The sequence below is a fragment of the Varanus komodoensis genome, unplaced genomic scaffold (assembly GCF_004798865.1).
Source record: "Varanus komodoensis strain SLA01 unplaced genomic scaffold, ASM479886v1 scaffold4, whole genome shotgun sequence".
Taxonomy (NCBI): domain Eukaryota; kingdom Metazoa; phylum Chordata; class Lepidosauria; order Squamata; family Varanidae; genus Varanus; species Varanus komodoensis.
The window spans coordinates 56,489,529-56,513,025 of NW_025335941.1; the positions used below are offsets into that span (position 1 = coordinate 56,489,529).

The following is a 23,497-nucleotide window of genomic DNA, read 5'->3' on the forward strand; positions in this document are numbered from 1 at the left end:
TAATCAGCCAAGTGCTTTTGGTCTAGCTTCTCTAGATGTGTGTTTATATCTCTTGTGTTGCAGAATGATAAATAAGTTCATTACTATATGGGAGGTGCAATCATTATTGAAAAAGCAGCACAGAAACACTGAAGACCAGTTATTATAGCATCAGTTGCCTGTTCTTCCTTGCAGGAGGGGGACATTTGCATGCACAAAATCATATCTTACAACATTCATTCCCTGTTCCAGGGAGCTCTTTCTTCTTCTAAACTTAGGACCCAACTGCATGTATGTTCCCTGATTTGCTTTCTAAATGCCCTTTTCTTTCCCTATGTATATTAGGGCAGTGGCCCAAACTGTTAACTCTGTTCCTCTGCCATATCCCTGATACAAATCCACATCTCACTCTTGAGCTCCTATTAGCTATGAAAGGAAAATCATACAGGTACTTATTAAAAATATGTCAGGAGATCTGATCATGGATCATCCAAATCACTGTACTTTTTATATGTGCTTTGCAAGTACATCATCATAATCTTCCCTTGCACTGCCAAAATGGTTCTTCTGGTTACAAGAGTGCTAATAAGCATTGACAAATTTCCAAACCAACATCCCCTACATTAGATAGCAAGACACTTTCATTTTTATATGGCAAGTTATAGATAGTTATCTACTTCTGTAAGAAAAGAATTTACTAGTACTACACTATTGTAATATTCAAACATTATATGCCTGATTTGCAATGATCCATATAATCATTTTTAAGGCTTAGGAAACATGGTTTTAGTCATGCATTTATCTGGATTGCATAACTTGTTTATTTGCAATTCTTCTCCAAAAACAGAAAAAACAGTACCTGAAAGAGATTACATTTCTCAGACAATATTTTTTGCTGCTCATCTAAAGAAACTAGATGGTTTTGACAGAGTGTTTCTTGTTTATCCCATTCTCTTGATTTTGCTCTAAATTCCTGGAAAATTAAAATGAAGGAACACAAACAAATTAATCACAGTGTAGACTGTTCATATTCATGAAAAAAGTAGTGAAATTACATGTATAAGCCCCTTCTGATAATTAACAACAAATGTGAATCAGTGGTAAATGTACATGTTAAATGGAAAACTGAGAACTTGAAAAAAAACATGATGACCATTAGATATATTTAATCAGGTAAAACTTGGGAGGACTCAAAGTTCTTCCAGTACATATTTAGCTAATGATAAACATTGGTAATAAGTAGCACTGAAATGTTCAAAATGCCTTTCATGCAAAAAATGTATTACATCACTAAGCTCTCTCTCTCTCTCTCTCTCTCTCTCTCTCTCTCTCTCTCTCTCTCTCGAACACTACTGGTGTGTAATTCCTCCAGCTTAGTTTCATGGTGCATGTCTCACAGGTCCGCTAGGTACAGCTGTGTTAGTATTTAGGTTTGTATGAAAATGTAAGAGCAGATCCATGAGCCCAGTAACTCCATTTGGAATAGACTAGATATCTCATTTCTGGACATAAGAACTGCCTACCCACAGGACCTCTGTCTTTCAGGGATTCATCCTTAGTAATGATCCTCACTGAGTCTTCGCTAAATCCAGCCCCAGGTTCAGCATACTATGCACAATGGTATCAAAACAGTTCAAAGAGCATCACCTGGGTTGCACTCTCTGTCTCTCTTCTGAGAAAGAGAGTATAGAGAGCAACATATAGGAGAAGGCACTGCTTCAGATATAGAAACTTACTTCTAGTTTCTGGTTTAGACTGCTCAGTTGCCATGATGCCTCTTGGTTTTCTGTACATTTCTCCATATCGTGACCTTTATTTTGTTTTAACTGGTGCAGCTGTAGCTTTTCATAGCTTTTTGTCAGCCTGACAAACTGAAAATGAAATATGTGTCACATCTTATTTTGTCCTTAAAATACCGAAGGAGTAATTGACTGAGAGCTAAGCTTAAGCATTCTAATTAGTCAAACAAACTAAAAAAAAAAAAAAAAAAAGGTGAAATAAATTACCAGTTATTACCACAAAATGGCTGCAAGATGAACATGGCTCAGCTTTCACATAACTTGTGATGTTAATTAACTACCCTGTTAAACACAGATTGCCTTGATAGTTTTGATGCTGCCAGGCCATGTAAAGGGATTCTTGCCTAAGCATTTGTATGAATTGTTCTGCATTTGTTTAGTGCCATCTTGTGTTGACAGTTTTAATGGTTCTTCAGAACTGGAGAGCTGGATTAACTGTTTAATCCAATAACAAGCTGGCGGCAACAACAATTCCTCTTCTGCAGGAAACAATTTTTGCCAGGACCATACATGAAGAGGGAGGAATAACTGCAAGCCCATTCCAGGACTAGAGCAGTCGCCTAGGGGACTGTTACTTAAAACAACAATAACCAGACATGTTAAATGCTGCATTTAATGTGTAATTATTGACATATGTGAAAACATCTGAAGATTAAGAATACTATTTCAATTAAAATGAAAACTTTCACTATGTTATATCCAAGTTGCCACCCATGGACTTTTTTTTAAAAAAAATCATTATTATAATATTATTACACTACATTTATATGCCACTTTTTCTCTTGTAAGGAACTGAAGGCTACATACATAGATCCATTTTATCCTCACAAGATCAACCCTTTAACAAACCTGCTGAGAATCAGTGACTGACCCAAAGTCACCCAGCAGCTTCATGGCTGAGTGGAGACTAGAACCTGTATCCCCTTGGTCCCCAGTCCAACGCACTAACCCCTACATCACAATGGCTCTCATATAGTAATCTGTATATACATTTATTAAATAAAAATAAAGCATCTGATAGATGTGAAAAAGGTGTTTTGGGGCTCATGTGTTATCAAGCAGTAGCTATTAAGATTTACACTGAGATTGTACAGGTGGGCTACTTATTGCTATTTGGAAGGTACTAGGAGAAAGACTGCCAAAGGGGTGGGTAGCCTAAATGATGGAAACCCTTTCCTGCTCCTTTGTGCCTTACTTTGTTAGTACTGGCCTTTAAAGAAAGGGTGTGTGGTGGTGGTGGGGATTAAACATCATTTGTTTAAACTGGTTTTTCCTGATCAGGGAGTTAATGTATATTGCACTCTCCATACTCAGACTTGGTTTAATTTTCCTTAATTATCATAGTGCTGTTTTTGTCTGTTTCTTCTGTTTTTGTACTTGTGTTCAAAGCCATTTTATAAGCTGCTTTATGAGGTTATATCTCTGAAAGCTATATATAAGGAATGACATGGGTGAGAAAGGCAGCAACACCATTCAATCAGATAGCAAGAATAAACCCCAGCAGATACTAGACCTGGTGTGCGTGTGTATCACTTTTAAAGTATTCAAAACATTTCACATCCCATCCGTCATCTTTACAATGGCTCTGTAATGTATGTCATATTATTATTCCCATTTTGCTGGTGTGAAAGCTACAACTGCCCAGTCACTGAGGTTATCCGAGGGCATGCAGAGGTGGTTCTGCATGGAAAAGAGCAGTGTAGTGGCTCCCTTTCTATGGAACACCTTTTACTATGGAAGTCAAGCGTGATGCTTTCAACACTTTCTGAAAACTTTATTTCAATAATCCTTCCTTGAATGACCAACTACAGTTTTCACTGGTTATTCTGGTTTTATTCTTTTGATGTTTTATTAAACACTGCTCTGGAATCTAATTAGACATGGAGAAGTATATACATGTTGCAAATCAATCAATAAATAAATCTGAATGATGGTGTCTAGCATAAGGGTCCTTTTATGGCAGCTTGCTTTCTGAGATTATTCTAGAACAACTAATGCTGTTTGCACCTTACCCCCAGTGAAGTAATTGTTTAAGGCAGGAATGGAGAAACTGTTTTGGTCCAAGTGCCAGTTTGCCTCTGGGTAACCACAGCAGGGCCACATGCCACTAGTGGAAAGGGCCACAGCAGTAACTGGGCATGGGCATCCAATGCTCAGAGCAGTCGCCAATATGCTTATGTGCCATACATACACACACAACAATGTGAAGAATGGAGGATTGCCTCCACCACTCCTCTCATCCTGCTGGCTTTTGCTGGGAATGGCACAGAAATGTCAGAAGCCTCCAAATTCGAAGGCTTCCAAAGAGCCCAAACTGGGCAAGCCCCAGGGTTGTTTCCTTAACACATCATGTTAGAGAGAGTTATCAAGTTAGACACAAAGCAGTCACCCATTTATTAAACTAACCTTGAAATATTGCAAGTACTGTAAAACAGGAATTTGACTTTTTCCTTACTTGAGTTTTCAGGGCCTGAAGCTGAGAATCATAGTTCTGAGCCATCTCAAATTTTGTTTTTTGCAAGCTGTCCAGCTTCTGTCTTAGTAGTCCAACCTGTACTTGAAATAGATATTATTTTCAGTATCCATTCCAAATGCCAGAGTAATTAAATAAGCACAGAGTTAACATCAACAATAACAAAAATAATTAAAATTATTAAAAAGAAGCCAAAGAACTTTCTTCCACCACCATTATATTGGGACAAATAAATCCATATAAATTTAATGCATGTAAATATTTGGATTTATTTAACTGCTTCTATGGGTATAGAAGGAAGTATTTTCTACTCCACAGTAGTTCTTGAACAGTTAATGTATATCCTTCCCAGGAAATAATTTTATGCAATCTGTTAAGATTTATAGAATCAAGGGGTTGGAAGGGGACAGAGGGCTAAGTGCAGAACGCCAATTTAAACCATCCTTCTCAAACAGCTGTCCAGTTGCATCTCAAATGCCTCCAGTGTGGGAGAACCCACAACCTCCCATGGGTAATTGGTCCCATTGTCATACTGCTCTAACCATCAGGATTGTTTTCCTGATATCTAATTGAGATCTGGCTTCCTGTAACTTGAGCCCATTATTCCATGTCCTGCACACTGGAATGATAGAGATCTGTCCTTCTTCTTTTTGTCAGCCTTTCAAGTACCTGTGGAGTGCTATTATGTCTCCCCTCACTCTTCTTTCCTTGAGGCTAAGCATAGCCAACTCTTTCAATTTCTCTTCATAGGACTTTGTTTCCAGACCCTGGATCATCCTTGTTGCCCACCTCTGAATCCTCTCCAGCTTCTCTATATCAATCTTAAACTGTGATGCCTGGAACTGGGCAGAATATTCCAGATGAGGTCTAACCAGAGCTGAGTAAAGGGGAACTAGTGCTCCATGGGATTTAATGCATCCTAAAATAGCATTGGTCACTGAAGAGGTGGGTGTGGGCTTGGGTGTACTCTGGGGGATGGTGGAGGACAGGGGAACCTGGAGGAATGTTGTCCATGAGAAGAGTCAGGCACGACTTTGTGTCTAAACAACAACAAAAAATAGCATTTGCCCCTTTTGCAGCCATATCACACTGTTGACTTATATTGTGCTTGTGATCTACAATTATTTTTCTGGATTATGTCTTGGAAGCAGAATAAATTGTACAAACTTAACACAAGTCAATACACTACTGCATTAATGAACAGTCATATGCACACGTCAGTCTATCACTGGGCAGAGAATATATTATTTTCCCATTATTTGGATTGCAACTGTGAGAATTTTACTACCTCTTGATCATAAAAGGCAACTGTGAATCTCCTAAAATGCTATCTTTCTTTTTTATTCAAACCTTTTACATTTGATTAAGGCTGAACTCATTAAATATCTTACTCTAAAGCTGACCAAGCTAGGCAAAGAGACTGGCATGTAGTGATATACTGAGAAGATATATGAGCACAAGTAAGATCATATGAATGACAAGTAGGGTTGAAAGCTAATAAATATTTTATTTCTTTGTTTTATGTTACTATAAAATATTATTAATTTTAATTGTAGTAAAAATAGCAGTTTTGCATGTGTGTGGATTTTTTCAGAGTTGTGGCAGAAAGAGAAAACATTAAGCTTCCACTCTTGTGGTCCCAATCATAGCTGGGTCCCAAGCAACTGTTATTTAAAATTGGCAAAACATTCATGCTACTTGCAATGACACATTTAGTATTTAGTAGTTTGTTCCTAATATCTGGACTTAGAGCCAATATTTGCAGGTATTCACAAGTCAAATCCTTGAATAATATATGGTTATATTGTGTACAATTCCAACGAAGTTCTTAAGAGATGCCTCTCTGAACATTCTGAGATTGTTTGCACTCTGATGGCAGGTCTTCTTTTGGGGAGAATGGACAATTATTCCGCCTCCTTTCTAATTCATTGCATTCTGCTGTTCTTTAATTGGTCCATTACTTTAAATGGAGACTTCCCAGATGGCAAATTTACAAGAGATGCAGCAGGTATGTCACCTGGAGAAGCCCTGCCCCCTGCTTGAAAAGGAATTTATATTCCATGTGATGTCCAATGTTCATCAAACATCAATGGGAAAGTAAATTTGCCTTCAAAGAGAAATTTAAAGGCAATCTTTACCAACAGAGCGTATGCTGTTATTCATTCTAAACAGTCATATTTTGAGTTTTCCAAAGAACTGGAAGAAGTGTGGGGGGAAAGGCAGAAGAGCAATGATTTGATAGTTGCATCCTAGATAAGGGTTTTATTAAGGCATTGCCCTGCCTCATTTACAAAAGGTTTTCTGCAGGGCCAGGGAACTGACAATGCTGTTGTCCACTTTTAACTGTTCATGTTTTCCCACCATTTCTTCCAACATGTTTCCAACCCCAGAATATCTGTTGAGGAAGAAAACGCATGGTAGCTGTGCAATATATTATGACTGATATCTCTAGAAACAGTCTGTCTGGAAGCACCCAGATAGACCCACCAAATAGGAGGGAACAAAAAGTGACAATTTCAGAATGAATGCCCTGTGCTGAAGCAGACTTGCATTCTCTGGATCAAACCCAAATCTAAGCAATGAACAAAAACTCCATCTGGGATTTGATTTAAAAAGTACTAGTTGTTTCCATTATATATTCTGAGGGAGAAAGGTAGCAAAAATTAATTGCTGGAAAACCTTGCCAGACTACAACAAACTACTTTAGGATTTACCAGTAGCTTCTGATTTGCTTTCTCTTCACTTCACCCTGAAGTATACAGAAATTTGGACCTAACCCCTTAAAATTAGTGTAGATGTACCCTCTCCCAACTCTGCAATCTCACTTTGATTTCAGGTCCAAAGTAGATAATGCTTCAGTATTAGAAACCATAGAAAATGACTATGGTTAGTGGTCCATAGTCATTTTGACATCTTACAGAACACATTTCACTCATTAATACTCTACTAACTGTGTTGTTGATGTTGTTGCTAGTTGCGAAGTCATGTCCGACCCATTGCGACACCATGGACAACATTCCCCCAGGTCTTCCTGTCCTCCACCATCCCCTGGAGTCCACTTAAGTTCACGCTGACTGCTTCAGTGACTCTAACTGTGACCCCCTCCTAAATGCTATGTCAGGTGGATACTGTTAATAATGTCAATTTTTCTAGTGTTTTTAATCTGGATTGTGCTGCAGAATCTTTATTTCTTTCACTGCAGACCTGACTATAAATAATTGTCATTACTTTAGGTTTACTAGGGAGAGAGTGTGACTTACTAAAGGCCACTGAGTATGTTCCATTGATGAGCTGGGATACTGCAGCATTGGTTTGAAGCAGCCACATCAGATCACATTCTTTATCCCAAACTAAGTATGTATAACTTAGTATGTATATCTCAGCTATCTTTCATTATGACAGGTGTAGTTGTAGAAGGAGGACTTGCGTATTGCAACCATCTCTATGGGTGGATTTCTGTGCCTGGTACACCCCAACCCACACCTCTACAGTAAGGATGCCAGTCAGTCTTAGTCATGTTATCTGTCAGATACAGACTGGACTGCATAGCTGTGCAGATCCCATTTTCAAATAATTGTATCTCCCAGTTAAATTACATTCTACACACACTGAAGATGTATGTGAACTAGAACCTATATATCTACATGTAAATAGGTTCTAGGGGATTAAGCTTGATTGTATCTAAGTGAACATTACTTGGTAGAGGATTCTGGCCTTTGGTAAGTCTACTGAACAAGTGTATTCACAAAGGAAACTACAAAGCTCCACTAATCAGGTTTTATCAAGAAAAATGGTGGTATACTTTACCTCTTGGCCTTTCTGATCTAACTTGCTTTGGGCATTTGCTAATTCTTGATCCCGAATAGACATTCTCACTTCTAATGCTTGCATCTTCTTTTGCCATTCTAGTTTCTTGTTGTTTACCATTATGTCAATTTGATGCATTAGTTCTTGAAGCTCAGCATTGCAAGGGATAGATCTAAAAATGAGTTAATTTGTTCCTTTAATTGTACAACACAAAATTAAACATTTTAATCCAAATCATGGCACTTTTTCTAAAATCAAGCTTAAAATAACTAGGTCACTTATCTGTATGTTCTTTCTTAGTCCCTGGCCCAATTTATTTATTCAGACATATTGCTAAACTGCAGTTTAACTAAATCCACTTGTTAGCCTGCAGATGTTTTGGACTTCAACTCCTTTCAACCACAACATGAATGGCCAATGGCTAAAAATGCTGCAAGGTTTAGTCCACAACTGGTTGGTTGGTGGTGGAAGCAGCTCTGGGCAGCCCCGTGGGTGCAGGATTGAACTGCACAATCAATTGCCCTCGTGTGAGCACCACGAGTCATGATACTTGGTGTTAGGGCTGTCCTTGTAGAGCATTCATTTTCCCAGGCCTATTTCAGGAGGTGGCCATTAGTAAGAGAACTGGAGATGTCTTTCCAGTCCTCCAGCTTTGGAATAGTAGTTGTCTATTAAAAAAGAATGTAGAGTAAAATCAACAAAAAACCATTACAATTTTACCATTATTTCATTTCTATACCACCCCACAGCTAAAGCTCCCTGGGCAGTTTACAACAATCCATAAAGCAAGACAACAAAATACAATAAAATACCATAAAACCAGAGAAAGATTAAAAAGTTTAAAACAGCTATACAAAGAACAGAGAATGAATGTGTAAAAACACCTGCATGAAGAAATGGAAGTTTTAAAAATCTGTGAGATGAATCCTGGCTTATTAAACAAGCCATGCTTTAAGATAACAAAGATTTAGTGTTGTGTGTGATCTGAGTCTTTGACTAATATAATTTCCCCACATGCATAGTAGTGTTTGATGGATCTTTGTCTGAGGCAACAAAGGTTTTAAACCAAGGTGCTTGTCAACCAGCCCAGCAACTCACCCTCACCAGGTTCTCACATCATGCCAAACCTACCACCACTGTGACTCAACTATTCAAAATGTTAGATGAATAAAAGCTCTATGAGGAAATTGGCCCATGGAAGCTTCTTGTTATAATAAAATCAAGTTAAATCAGGTCAGTATGTATCCAAGGTCCCTGGAGAAAAGCATTCCCTGATGATGTCATGGGTAGGCTAAAACAGATGGCTGCTATCTCTCAGTCTAGCCAAGTTCAAAGGTTGGTATGAAGATAGTATGGGCAGGGAAAATTATATATGCCACTCTGAGTTCCTTGAAGGAAGGATAGGATAAAAAAGTAATGCATACATTTAATTTATACACTGAGTTCTTGCATCAACTATGGCAGCTTGACAGAAGACATTGTTGCCTACTATTATCGAGAGCCCTTAGGTGCTACCAGTACTGCACACTGGAGGGAAACCCTGAGGGTCGCTGACTAAGGATGTACTCCTATGCAGGTTCAGGCAGTAAATTGAACTACAAGTCCTGGCATGTATGAGTCATAGGGTGGTAGTGGTGGTTTGTGCCTAAAATTGTATGAGATTGCATCGTAAGAGTCTGCTACACACCACATGGCCAGCGAGATTGCACTTCTCCCTATAAAGTCTTCAACACTGGCTTCAACAATCTGTCTTTAGAAGCGAGACCAAGCTTCTGCCAGCTTCCAAGTACCCAAAGTCTTGTCTGCTTGCCCAAGCAACTTCCCCTTCCTTAGTCTGCTGCATGCTGGCAATCCGCCTTGTTCCTTGACTGTTCCTCCTGATTAACAGCCATGACACCGTCCGTCTGAGAGCTCTGCAATTAAGAGCAGAGTGAAAACGGGCTGTGTGTCCTTGCACCAACTCTTTGGCTTCTGTTTCTCAGTGCTCCTGAATTATGCTTTCAACAGCCACAGCGGGGCTCTGTTTGCACACCAGGTTGGATGGCAAGCTGTGCACAGCCAAACCCCGCTGTGAAAATCTGACAGCACAAAATTGCTAAAGGAAATGAATTAAAGCAGCCAAGTATGCTAAAGAAGGAAAGGGGGGGGGGGGAGAGAAAAGAACTCCTCTTAGACGAACCTGCAATTGCTAATAATTTTCTGTTGCACCCAGAATTACTACTCTGGCCTTGGTATAGTGATTTTCTTACAGAAGAAAATACTCCAGGGACAGGGTTCAAGGTCATGATTTGTTGCAGCATTTTCCTTATCAGTGACACAACTTCTATTTCTATTTCTTCAGCTTTTGGCTTCGGATGGTATGTTCTTGTATGCTAGAACAGGTTAGGGAGGAATGGGCAACTTTGTTCTTTGTTATAAACTGAGAGATTTGGTGAAGCTGAATCCTCTGGTAATGATTGGCTAAGCTACCCTAATGTTAAAGAAGGTCAATGCAGGCAGAAGGGCTGTGGCTAAATGAGCTGCTCAGGTCTTAGGAGGGCTTCTTAGGAGGTCTGCTACCTGTCAGAAGGCATTGTGCAGCTGTTCTGTGTTTTTCCCCTTAAAGGATTTTGTGTGTCAAAGAAAAAGATTGACGAAACAGTAAGAAAATGTCACAGTGTGCATGGGTTCCTGAAGGCCTAAGACCCAAAAGAAAATGAAAAACCATGATGGGACTGACCAGACTGAGAAAACTGAGGCCAGGAGTGGTTGGAGAATGGAACATAACAGAAAAGATAAGCCCACACTGTACCATCCAGAGAGAGAATGGAATGTGACGAGAGTGTGTGTGTTCAAGATGAGGACCATCACGTTCTGTGTCAGCTCTGCTCAGAAGAGTTCACTGTTCAATCCAGTTGGACTAAGCTGATAGAGTCAACTTTAAGGTATAGCCTGGGCTTTCCAGCTCCCATGTGTGCCAGAACAGCTCTGCTACTGGTCACCCACAGTCCTGATGGATCACCGAGAGGGTCTATTGACTGTGAATATGAGTGTTGCATGAATGCGAGTGTGAATGAGGCCTCTTGATACTGTTGCTGATGATTGTTGAACTTATATTCTTATACATCTGTATTCTTTATATCATAGAATAAATGTTGCATGCATAGTGTTTAAAACCAGATCTGGCATTCAGTCTCTCTTTGATAAGGGCTTTCCTTGGAAACTTGATAGTCTCCTCCTTACTGAATCAAGGACAGCTTCATTAAAGTCACAAAAACACGGGATAGTCACAACAAACAATGGCAACATGTGGACTCCTCTCATTCACTTCCCTCTCAAAAAAGCCTCCCTTGTCTGAGAGCAACCTTAGAAAGGAGTTGGGACAGGGTAGGCAGAAGGATCCATGAGAAAGTAGTGCAAGAAGTCAAGGCGCAGGAGAGGAGGATGCAGCAGGCAAAAGGAAGTTGGAATGGTTAGGAAAGGAGAGTGGCCAGAGGGAATGGTACAGAGGAATGAAAGAACAGCTTAGCGGTAGGGCACATTTTTTGACCAGATGTGATTCTTGACATCTCCAGTTAATACTAAGTGATGCAAAGGACATTTGGATGGGACCAATGGAGCCACTACCAATCTGAACAGAAAACACTGGGCTAAATGAACCAAAAGTATGACCAAATATAAGGCATTTTCTCAGTTTTTAGGAGGTCAGAATGAGGAAGGAGAACTGGAGGAAGTAATGGACAGAAAGGTAAACCTCACATGATCAGGAACAGCAAAGCTCAGGAATGTTGTTTGCCCAGATTAATTTGCAAATCATCAAGCAAATCCTTGATTGAAGGCCTCCAACTGGACTATATTACAATAACACTACATTCCCATGGACATTGACTAAAAGTTGAGTAAAACTGAGCAAAACTTGTTCAGTATGATATAAAAGTATAACGTATACAAGATTATACAGCTACAAAATTCTACATTTTTTTAAAGAAAAAAACCTGCAGTAGGTCAGAAGCTTCACCTCTGGAGAATTGTTTGCTCCTTCTTTCTTAATCTTCTGGATCAGGAAGTGTCTTCTTTATGACACACTTTTCCTATTCCATTTACAACAGGGCTTCTAAAGTACTCCACTTAGATGGTGATGAACAAAAAATATCTTTTCAACAGGATTTCTTTTGATGGGGGGTGAAAGTTTTACAACACAATTTCCAGATCATAACATTTCCTAATTAAGAAGGTTATGAATGCTAAAGGTTTTAAACAAAAGACGTCTCTCCTATTCTGAGCAGTCTTGAAAAGTAATTTCAACAAGAACTGTGGGTCAATTAAGGATGCATACTTCATTAAAAGGAGCAAGTCATATTACTGCTTCATGGTTTGCCTAACAAATGAAATCTTAAACAGAGTTACATGAAACACTGTAGCTATAGCAAACAGACTTAGTTATTCTGAAACAGTGGCACCATATGCCTTCTTTCTGAATCTCTAGAATCTCCCATGATCCTAACAGGCAGCTTAGGGTATATACGTATGGCTATTTCATATTTTCTTCTCCTTTGTTCCTATTTGGCCTTTCTCACAGTTAAACACTGTGCAATGCCATGAGGTTAATAAGATTTCAGATGATGAAAACAAAAAACCCTACACAGTTTAGAGTAAACAGTATAGCTCTCCATATTTGATTTTATCCAACCTTCATGCATATCCTACAGAGCCTTTCAAATATCGTGTCCTATTTAGAGAAAAGTGGAATAAATTGAATGATCGCTGGCGATTGTAGTTACCAGAACCGTCACAGCTGAAAGCACAGGCTATGAGCCAGCTCAAGTCACAGCTCACCCATAAGAGCATGGAGAAGTTTTAAGGCAAACTGTTAGCTCTCAACCTTAGCACTTCCATCCTCAATCTATAATATGATAACAAACTTACAGGTCAGGTTTAAGAAAGGGGCAATATATCTGAAGTACTTCAGAAAAGTGTTTCATAAATGCAAAGGTTGCATTTCTTTGCAATTTTATCTGGGAGCAATCCCCATTGAACATAGGGAATCTCTTTTGGATATAATAACAGTGCTAACTTGTTAAACTCAGCAAATTGGGAATATGTGTAGACTATTGAATTCCCCTCTTGTCTCCTCTCATTAGATGCCAGAATCAGCCCTTCAATCCTAGTGTGTCTAACGTGAGGCTCTAGTATTGATTTACTAGATACAATTATAAACTAGGAACAAAGCATAGTTTAGGGTTTTGGCTAGTAAATTCCTTAACAACATTAGTTGTTACGGAATTACAGTATGATTCAACGCTGCTTACAGGCTACTGCTGGAGTTGGCAGGTGATTGAGTGGAGGCTATAAGGGAGAAACTGGAAGGGACGAAACTAGCATTTAGGTATTCTACATGCTCCTAAACCAAGAGTGCAGAACCTGTGGTCCTTAAGAAGTTGTTGCACTACAACTCCCAGAATCTTGTCCACTGGCCATGGTGACCGGGATTGAAGGCAGCTGGAATCTGACACCTGAAGAACCAAAGGTCCCCACTGCAACTCAAACCTTAATCAAAGATGGTCAACCAGAGACTAAATCTTCCCACAAAGCAAATGTCACTGGTTCCTGGAAACTCTAACATAATTTCAATCAAAGTACAGTACTGTCAAATTTGTCCCTCAACCCAGTTTCACTGGTCAAAGAGCTGTCTTCAAAAATATTAAGGGATATATTCCATATTCCTGATCTCTCTTCAAATTTTGACTGTCATGTCATAGCAAATAAACATAATGCATTTATATACAATTTTATTGATAATATTTAAATTTCATAGAGTGTCTACAAGTGGCTTTGCATGTATTATACAGTTGCAATCCTTTACAACAATCCTGTAAAGTCAGCCAGTATTACTGTTCCCCATATTGCAGATGTAGCAGAACGGAGGCTGAGGCTGAGAGAGGATGGTTTGCTCAGGTGAGTTTATGGCACAGGAAACATTTACACCAGGAACTTGCTGATTTTTAGTTCCCTCTCTTAGCCACTGTCCTGCACCAGTTCTATTGTGTTGCCTTCTGGTACAAGTTAGGAATAGGAACTTCCTTAGGATTCCTTAGGAGCATCCTTGAACAGGTGACCTTGTTTATGCAGTGAAACCATTTGTGCTACATTTTCTTACGTGGCCTGCCCAATTGTGAAGGAATGTAGTACATGGTAAAATAATCTTGTGCCCCTCCAACTACTGCCTGAAGAATAGAGCAAACCCCCAAAGAAGCAGAAATTGACTATTCCTGCTCTCCAGGTGTTATTTAGCAATAATGAAATAAAGACCAAAGAACTCTGCTACCTTAAAATGTAAGGATTTATGTCCTACATCTTAATGAACATGTGCACATATCAAGAACTACCAAAAGATGATTAACCATTGACCTACCTAGCCATCATTTGTTCTTGCAGCACCTCTGTCTTCTCCATTTTTGCATTTATCCAATCTGTGAAAACAGGGGAGGGAAGGGAGATATCAAGTTTTTTTTTTACTTATTCATTTATATAGAAGACACATAATTAAAAGAAGCGGCTTGTTTAAAAGAGCGTTTGCCAAAAAGAGAGGTGACAGAGTGCCTTTGAGCATAGGCAGAGAGGATTTCCTTAGAGCTCTGAAGCATGTAAGAAAAGCAGGGGAGAGAAATAGTGCCTCTGAGCATAGGCAGAGGCAAACACTCGCAGAGGAGGATCATGTGAGAAACGAGGGGGCAGAACAGAGAAAGAGGGCCTTTGAGCCTACGCAGAGCACCTTCCCTTCCAAGGCTCTCTCGCTGCCAGCCAACATGCCTCGGAGTCCCGGGGCCGTGGGAGAGCCTCTGCGGAAGGCGTGAGCCCCGGCACCTCTCCTTTAGAAAGGAGGCACTGAAGGGGATTGCCGGGAGAAGAAGGGGGGTCCCTCACCTGGGTGGGCGCAGCGGCTCCGCTCACTCCGGGAGCGGCGGACGAAGAGCCTCTCAGGCCGGTCTCCGTCCAGCCCTCCCGCCGCGCCTCCCGCCTTTCCCCATCGCCGGCGGCGGTTGGAGGACCGGCCCGGCAAGCTTCTCCCGTTGCCGGGGAGACGGCGCGGTCTGGCAACGCGCATGCGCGGAGGGGACTGCTTGGAAGCAGCGGGCGCAGATTCACAGATTGCTACCAGCCTTCCCTAAACTAATGTTGGGACTACAACTGGCTGTGGGATTATGGGAGTTGTAGTCCCAACACATCTGGAGGGCTCCTGATTGGGAAAGGCTGAATGGACCCACCAGTGCTTGTGATGATGCTTATTAAGCACATTCTTATATGCTACCCAGTTGGCTTTATTTATGATGAACTCATACATAAAGTGCCCAGCTGTGCCTTTTTGTATTTGTTTATGCTGGCTTTGGGAATAAGCGCATTGCAGTCCAGTGACAAAACTGAGGCTGCCATGCTTTGGTCACATCCCGGGAAGGCAAGGCTGCCTGGAGAAGACAATCTTGCTAGGGAAAGTCGAAGGCAGAAGGTGAAAGGGAAGACCAAATATGAGATGGACTGACTTCACAAAGGAAGCCACAGCCTTGAACTTGGAGGGGCTGAATAGGGCTGTTGTGGACTGGACATTTTGGAGGGCTTTCATTCATAGTGTTGCTATAACTTGGAGCCGAGACCACATAACACAGCCCAACACTTCTGGAGGGCACTAGAACAGGGAAACTTGAATGGGCCCAATAATACATGCATTTACTTAGTATTTCTATACTCTGGGTAGTTGTTGTTGTTTTGGCAAGAAACCCAAGATGGCTTATATATCCTTCTCCTCTGTTTTTATCCTCACAACAAGCCTGTGAGTTGGGCTAGGTTAACAATCCGTGAATAGCCAATGTCACTCAGTGAGCTTTATAGCTAAGTGAGGACTAGCACTCAGATCTCCTGGGTTCTCAGTGCAACACTCTGCTCCCCACATGACACTGGTTCTGATATATATTTATTTATTGCAGTTGTATGCCTCCCCATATCCAGAAGGCTCTCTGGGAGGCTCACAGCACAACAAATATCATGATTTATTATATTCAGATTCCACTGCTCAAGTGTACCCACTTAGTTCCCCATCCTTCAATCCTATCTACAACAGCCCTGTGAGGTAGGGTTAGGTTGAGAATGATTGACTTCGGATCATCTAGGAAGCTTCCTGGGCTGAGTGGAGATCCAAAACTGGGTGTCCCCAGCTCTAGCCCAACACGCTAATCACCTTACCACATCATTTCTCTGCACCCTTACTGCACTATCCTGATCTATTTACTTAAAGTATGTCCCATTGTCTTCAACAGGGTTTACTGTTAGGTAGGTGTGCACAAATTTACAGCCAGGTAATGCAATCCTAGGAATAATTACTCACAAATAGGCTTACCAGCCTATGCATGTTTACCTGGGAGCATGAGAGTTGTGAGATATGTAAAAGAATTTGGGCCCAATCTTTCCACTGAAATACATGGAAAGGTTTCCCACTCCTACACTGAAGCTCAGTTAGAGCTAAATCCTATGAACCAGATTTTGAGGAACCATGGAAGGACCACAAATAGTCAATTATTTAATTTATCCTTATATCTTTTATTAGCACGATTGGTGTTTGCATCAGGATGTTAGCTAGACTTTTTCTGCACAAGAACATTGGAAGGCAAGGCTGTCCCACCGGTAGTGAACTTTAATCCAACCTTTCATTCTTGGATGTGTCAGGATGGCAACTGCCATCATCCCCAGTCACATGGCTGGCAGTAACAGATGATGGGAGTTGTAGACCAACACCATCTGGGGGCCCAAGTCTCAAAAGGGTTGCCACCCTCAAATTGCCTCCCCCCCTCTGCCTCCCACAGGCTCAGATGAGAGGTTTTTGAAACTCTACTGCAGCAATGAAAACAGCAGGTGCTTAGTTGTGACTTGATGCTGCAGTTGCGACTTGGCAAATAAGATCGGGATGTTTGACTTTCCCTTCAGTTCCTTTACCCAAGAGGCCACAGTGACATTCATGATAACTCTCCCCCAAGGTAACCAAATGTTAGCACAATTCAAAAGAGACCTTGTGCGTGTTAAAAGTGCAACTTTATTACAGAAAAGTTCTCACCCCCATTCCGTACTTGAATATGTTTCAAGGAACTGTTCCTGGGCCCCTGTGGATAAGGCATTACTCTGACCAACAAAATGGGGCAGAGATGAGAAAAAGTAGAAATAGCACTGCAAAGAGTACCTACTGGGAATTCTTTTCAGTCTTTCAGATGAAAGCCTAACAGGAAAAGAAATCTAACCATTGAAGAAAACATTTGCCTAGGATTTGAAAGTGCAGAACTTTGCAAAAAGCTGTCATGATTTTTTTCTTGCAAAAAGATGACCTCAGAATTTCCGATTGCTTCCCTCTGGATGGTTAATAAGGATCACTCTTCAGAACATGAGGAACTGGTATTCGAATCTTCCATGCCTACCCTGCAACAGAAAGTTGCAGCTGAGAACTTTCTGGGGCTGCAGCCTAGAGCTGTACAGGGTCAAAGCCAAAAATGACCGGAACAAAATCAGATGCACAGCGCAGGGCTGAGAAAACACGGATTTATACAAACTTTCCCTGGCTTATAGGTCAACATGTCAATTCCATTTTCTCTTAATGTTACCTTTGTTGTTATCAGTTGCAATTGTTTGGTATTATATCGTATTATATATGTATTTTAACAGTGATTTTAGTACTTTTACTCAGTAAGCTGCTTAGGGATTTTATTATATTAATTGGCATTTTTTTTTACCAATACATGAATAGCAAATATCCTTCTGCACACTCCCCCCATGTATCCCTTTCACAGTCACTGGCATCCTCCTTCCCTCTTTCTCTCCCTTTTCCACATGCAGCCTTTCTAACCACACCCCCCCACCCCCATCTATGTAAACATCCTGCATCCCTCAGCATCCACTTGTTCTGAGTGCATGTGAGGGGATTTTTTTTTTTTTTTTTAGTATAGGAAAGAAAAGGTATATTTTCCCCTTTCATTATACCTGAAAGAAGAAGAAAGGAAAAGTTAACAACAGCAGCAGCAGCAACTCTCCATGGCACACTTGGATGCTAAGGGAGGGCCTGTTCAGTGGTGGCATCTCAGCTGTGGAATGTCCTCTTAAAGGCTTATTTGGGGCCTGCGTTGTGGTCTTCTGGTGTCCACACTGTAGGCTTTTTAACTCTTCAGTTTTAAAAATGCTTTTAGCCCATATGTAAATCTTTGTATTGTTGCAGGCTTTTTTCTTGCTTTATTGTGTTTTAAATTTATTTTGGATGTTATAGAAACATAGAAACAGAGCAAGTCAGAAGGGGTCTCCTGGGCCATCTAGTCTGACCTCCAGCACCAGCCAGCTCTGCTCACAACATATGTTTTACTATGTTGTTATATTTCATGGTTTTACCTTTTGTCTTGTGAACTGTGCAAGGAACCAAGCTAATGGACAGTTTCTCATTAAGTGATGGGTTTCATCAGCTCATTAGCTGAGCAGTTTCTCTGAGGGGAGTTGTCTGGTTGGACTTGACTTGGTAAAGAATTTTTGAAATTCTGAAAACTTCAGAGCTTCTCCAACCATACAGATTCCTTTGTCTTATTTCTCAGGGACTGCAATCTTCTTAGCACTCACCACTTGCATTCTCTGCAGAAGTGAGGATGCAGAGACTGCCCCAGGGTGAGCTGCCTTAGATCTTTTCTACATAAAGCTTTATAGTGCATTCTGTGCTCACAATTGTTTTCTGGTTCATTAGATAACAACATGTCCCTCTACCTTTGTCTCTATATCTAAAGAGTACTCTTGGTGAGCTTCTATGAGCAAGTAAAGTGCTAGTATAAAAATGAAATAAACTTTTTTTAAAACTTGCCTATCTGCACTATTTCTCCATAATACAGTGCCATCTAGAGGTTATGTATCAAAAAAGCAGGAAGAGAAACACTGTGCTTGGACCTCAATTGTCCAACGAAACCTAAGCTAGACACAGCAGATTAGCACCTGGTAGAAAAGCTCATGCTCCAGGGTAACAGGATGATCCATATTCTCCCAGTTTAAACATAAATTAGTGCAGGTGTTTGATAGAATGTGTGATAAAATGACTGTGATTCTCTAAGTCCTGAATTACTTCCTTGCACAATACAGAGTGATTTAACTTGAATGCTCCAGACTGCCAAGACTCTAGGGCATCCTAATTATTTAGCAACTGACAAAGATTATTGTTATCTCCTTGAACTTAAAACTTTTCAAGAAAGCTCTGATGACAGGAGCAGAGCAAGGCGAGCTCAACATTTGGGATTTGGTTCATTCTTGTTTCCAGACATCACTCTGTTCTTGTCTGTTGCTGTTTTCACCAAATCTGCTCATCACTGATGAAAGATTCTATCAGTTCCAGTTCTATGATTGCGATGTGTGGGGAGTCTTTGAAAGATTTAACAATTATTGTATCTTTTTTAATTAAGTTCTGAGACTACCCAACTCCTCTGCAATTTTATAGGGCTTGTCTACACAAAGTGTTTATTTCATGCCTGTTATTCCCTGCTCATGATTGTCCACTGGTCCTTTAGGTAATATTATATTCCTCTCCTTTCAGTTTTGTGTCTAACAATCACACAATTTTGTGTGTGTACTTTGTTTTTGTTTTCTGCAGGGGAAGTGCAACATTTCTGGAATAGCCTCCCCAAAAGAGGTTCACCAGGTGCTTTCATTACTAGTGTTTCTGTGCCAGGCAAAGACTGTTCTATTTTCCAGATATTTAAATAACTGACCCTTATTGACATATATACATTTTATTAATTTTAATTGATGGTTTTAAGTGACTATACCCCATCTATATTGTTATATTTTTTGGAGTTTAATTATTTTATTGTTGGTTTTATGGTGAAAATGTACACTGCCCCAAAATCCCAAGCAGGGCTATAGGTGCAGTCTATAAATTAAATCAACAAACATTCAATTGTGAAAGTGAAAGAAAGTACAATTTTCAATCCTATCTTTGCATTCTTCTCCTATACTACAGTGCCCCCAAGAGGTTTTGTAGCAGAAAACTGGGGAAAGGAAATGTTTTTCATGTTATGTTTGAAGCTCAATTCTGCAAAGAACTCTAATGCAGATGCAGCCAATTAACCACTGATTAACTGCCTGTAGAAAATCAAATAGACTGGACTTTACCTTTACCCCAAAGCTACTATATAAACCCAGCTGGCGGGAAAACAGCAAGTGGAGGTGAGGGTAGGAGCAAACCAGGGAACAGAAGAAAAGTCAGACCTGCCAATTCTGTGAGCTACTCCTCTCCTTCAATTCAAACCATCCCACACCACATTTTAGACTTGGGCAATCCCTAAATTGTTGAACATATATTGAAAAGAAAGGAGTAAACTATAGACTGGCCTCCCCCCGCAGAGGCGTTGGACTAAAATCTCCATGGACCTGTTTGCTGGAGATTATGGGAGTTGCAGTCTAGAAATTTGGTGGGCACCAGGTGGAGGAAGGTTACACTAGTCTATCTATTTAATCCAGAGGTGTTGCATTAGCCTGTGACCCAACCACTATTAAATCCCCACTTCTTTACTATCCAGGCACTACCATTCTCATCTGCTGTCTTTAAACAATGTCCTAACCTATTCAAGATATTGTATCTTATCATTTCTTTTTGTCATTATGTAACATAAACATGTTTTTTCTCCTAATACAAAAACAGAAATCCTCTGCTTCAAGGTGTGTGTGTGTTTGAAACCTAGTGCTCGTACATAAACTATTTTAGTTTCACATTTTTGCATGGCCATTGAAATAGCTACCCACAGATGCAATTAATCTGCAAGGAAGAAGACTCTAAAGAAAGTGTGGAATCGTAAGTGGCTCAAAGGTTGCATTCCTTGGCAACTAGTGACATCACTTTTTCACTGGAAAAAACTTTTATAAAAGCCAGCAAGGGCAGCTGAAAAGAGAACCTCTGATCCGGGAAAAAACATTCTATTTTCACCACCAAAGTTTGAATGACACTCTTTGGTACCTCAGATCTGGTGCTCTGGCTGCAGAGTTAAAAATAAAACCATTTCTAGGCCAGCCATTTTAACCTGTAAATAGGTCTGTGCAGGGTTGAGGAAAGATTTTCTATGTCTATCTGTCATGGACTAACAGCGGCCTCAGATGCCCTCTGCCAGGTATATGTCAGGCATGGCAGGTGACAAACTCCCCCATGAAAGGCTGCTGAACAAGCCGAGCATTTCTGGCTTAGGAAGACAGGCCCTTTTATTGAGTGGTAACCGGCTAAGGAACAGGAAACAAGGCGTAGGAATGAATAGGCAAATTCCTGTGATGGAGGGTCAAAGCAATGGATTCCCAGAAGGGTCTGTGCTGAGATCAAGGTCTGTGCAGGTGATTTGCTTGACTGCAGGGGAGAGCCAGTGTGGCGTGGCGATTAGAGAACTGGGCTGAGGGCCCGGGAGGTCTGGGTTCTAGTCCCACTGGGTGACTTTGGGGCAGTCACTCATTCTCAGCCTAGCCTACCTCACAGGGTTCTTGTTGTGAGGATAAAATGAAGCCACATAAGTTTCCTTGGGTTCCTCACAAGAGAAGCAAAGGTGGGATAGAAATGCAATGTGTTGTTGTTGTTGTTGTTGTTGTTGTTATTATTCATTGTGCACTTCCCTCCATGTGTTCTTATTTTCCCACCATTCTGGTTCATAGGATGATCCCTGTTCTAGTGTTATATGGGATAACTCTATCCACTTTCTCTACACCGTACATAATTTTAAACATCTCTGTCATGTGCCTTTCCCTACTTGCTTTTTCTTTAAGCTAAATATTCCCCAGCTTCATACATTCTCCTCCCAGGTGAATTGTTCTGGCTCCTTGAACATTCCAATCATCCTTTTCCACAGCTGTTCCAGCTCTAAAATATCCTTGTTAAGAACCATAAACAGGCAGTGATGTGTGTAGTGGTTAAAGTTTGGACTGGGACTCAGGAGATCTGGATTCTATTCCCTGCACAGCCTTAGAGCTCTTTGTACAAGTCATGTACCCTCTCATACCACACAGGGTTGTTGTTGTGAGGATAAGATGGAGAGGAGGAGAATTTTGTGAGCTCTCTTGAGTTCCTTGCAAGAGGAAAAAAGGCACAGTATAAATGTAATGCAATAACAATAATAATTACATCTCACGTGTGGCCATGCCATGGATTGGTGTAAAGGCATCCTGAGACTGACAATTCTATTTTAAATTCTTTCTTAAGGTTTCGCAACATGAAAATTGTCTTTTTTTGCAGCAGATGCACACTAGATCAAGATTTGCAGCCAGCTGCTCCCCAGAACTCCAAGATCCATGGCTCAGTCAGTCACTGGCACTGTCAGCTCAGATCACATCAGGATATATGGGGTCAGGATCTTTCTGCTCCAGCGTGCTTTGCTTTGCACTCACCTGCACTGAACCACAAGAGGTCAATTGTACCTTTCCCCCATTTTGGAGAAGCCACTTTGAAGCTCCTTGATGTTTTCTGTTTTAACCACCCCAAAATCATGACTGGCTAGTAAACACGGCCACCTCACTCTTCACCCCAAATGCTGGATCAGTTATGAACAAGGTAAATATCCAGCATCAATCCTTGGGGGGCCCGCCTGTTTGCATCCTTCTATAGGGCATCACCTGGTTAAATGTCCACATGGTTTGGAAGCTGAAGAACCTACAAGGTGTGTCCATCCCAAAAGATGCCTCTTCCTAGTTGTCATGAGCTAGGGTCCCTCCCTTTGTGCATTCAAAGCTACAGACATTTCCTGCAAAATGTTCTTTATTGACCAAAATGTTTTCCAGAAGTGGTTTGTTGAACCCAGTCTAGTATTCAATTCCAGAAACTCTCCTTATGAGCAGGCCTGGGCCCCATCCCTTTGGGAGGTGCCTCCTGAAAATGAGCAAACCTTGTCTCTGTATGGAGATTTATTTATTTATTTTATTTTATTTTTCTATTTATATCCTGCCTTTTTCCTACAAAGGGCTCAAGGCAGCTTACATCATTCTCCTCCTCTATCTTATCCCCACAACAACAGTCCTGTGAGGTAGGTTGGGCTGAGAGTCTGTGACTGGCCCAAAGTCACCCAGTTGGCTCCATGGCTGAGTGGGGACTAGAACCCAGATCGTCTGAGTCCCAATCCCATGCTCTTAACCACTACGCCACACTGGCTCTCTGTCTTCTGCTGCCATTGTCTCATGGGGTCAAGAGCCATACCTGTCTTCTCTGTCTCTGAGAAACTCCCCTGCTCCAAGTCCCCTCCTGCCAACTGTACATCTTGGTTATTCCTAGAGGCTGCCTGAGCACCTGGGGAGCCTGGCCTTGAGATAAATGCCTCCACTTCTTTCATCTCAACCTCTAGAACTGGCTCACATTCTGAGGCCCCTTCTGCTCCTTCTCCTCCTTGGAAGCTCAGCCAGCAAGCCTTGAGAATGTGCACCAAGAGCAACTCTCTGCTTC

The 23,497-nt window shown here is 40.9% G+C and overlaps 1 protein-coding gene across 1 annotated transcript in view; it reads right to left on the bottom strand.

Moving 5' to 3' along the window:
• DEUP1 (deuterosome assembly protein 1) overlaps positions 1 to 14,490 on the bottom strand; it is a 55,516-nt gene extending 41,026 nt beyond the window's left edge. The window contains exons 1-4 of the mRNA XM_044442471.1: positions 14,450 to 14,490; positions 8,059 to 8,230; positions 4,234 to 4,329; positions 1,716 to 1,850 (exon numbers count right to left, since the gene is read on the bottom strand). Of these exons, the coding sequence (XP_044298406.1) occupies positions 1,716 to 1,850; positions 4,234 to 4,329; positions 8,059 to 8,230; positions 14,450 to 14,490 (444 nt within the window). The remainder of the gene's footprint in view (positions 1 to 1,715; positions 1,851 to 4,233; positions 4,330 to 8,058; positions 8,231 to 14,449) is intronic.
• Between the last annotated feature and the right edge of the window lie 9,007 nt (positions 14,491 to 23,497).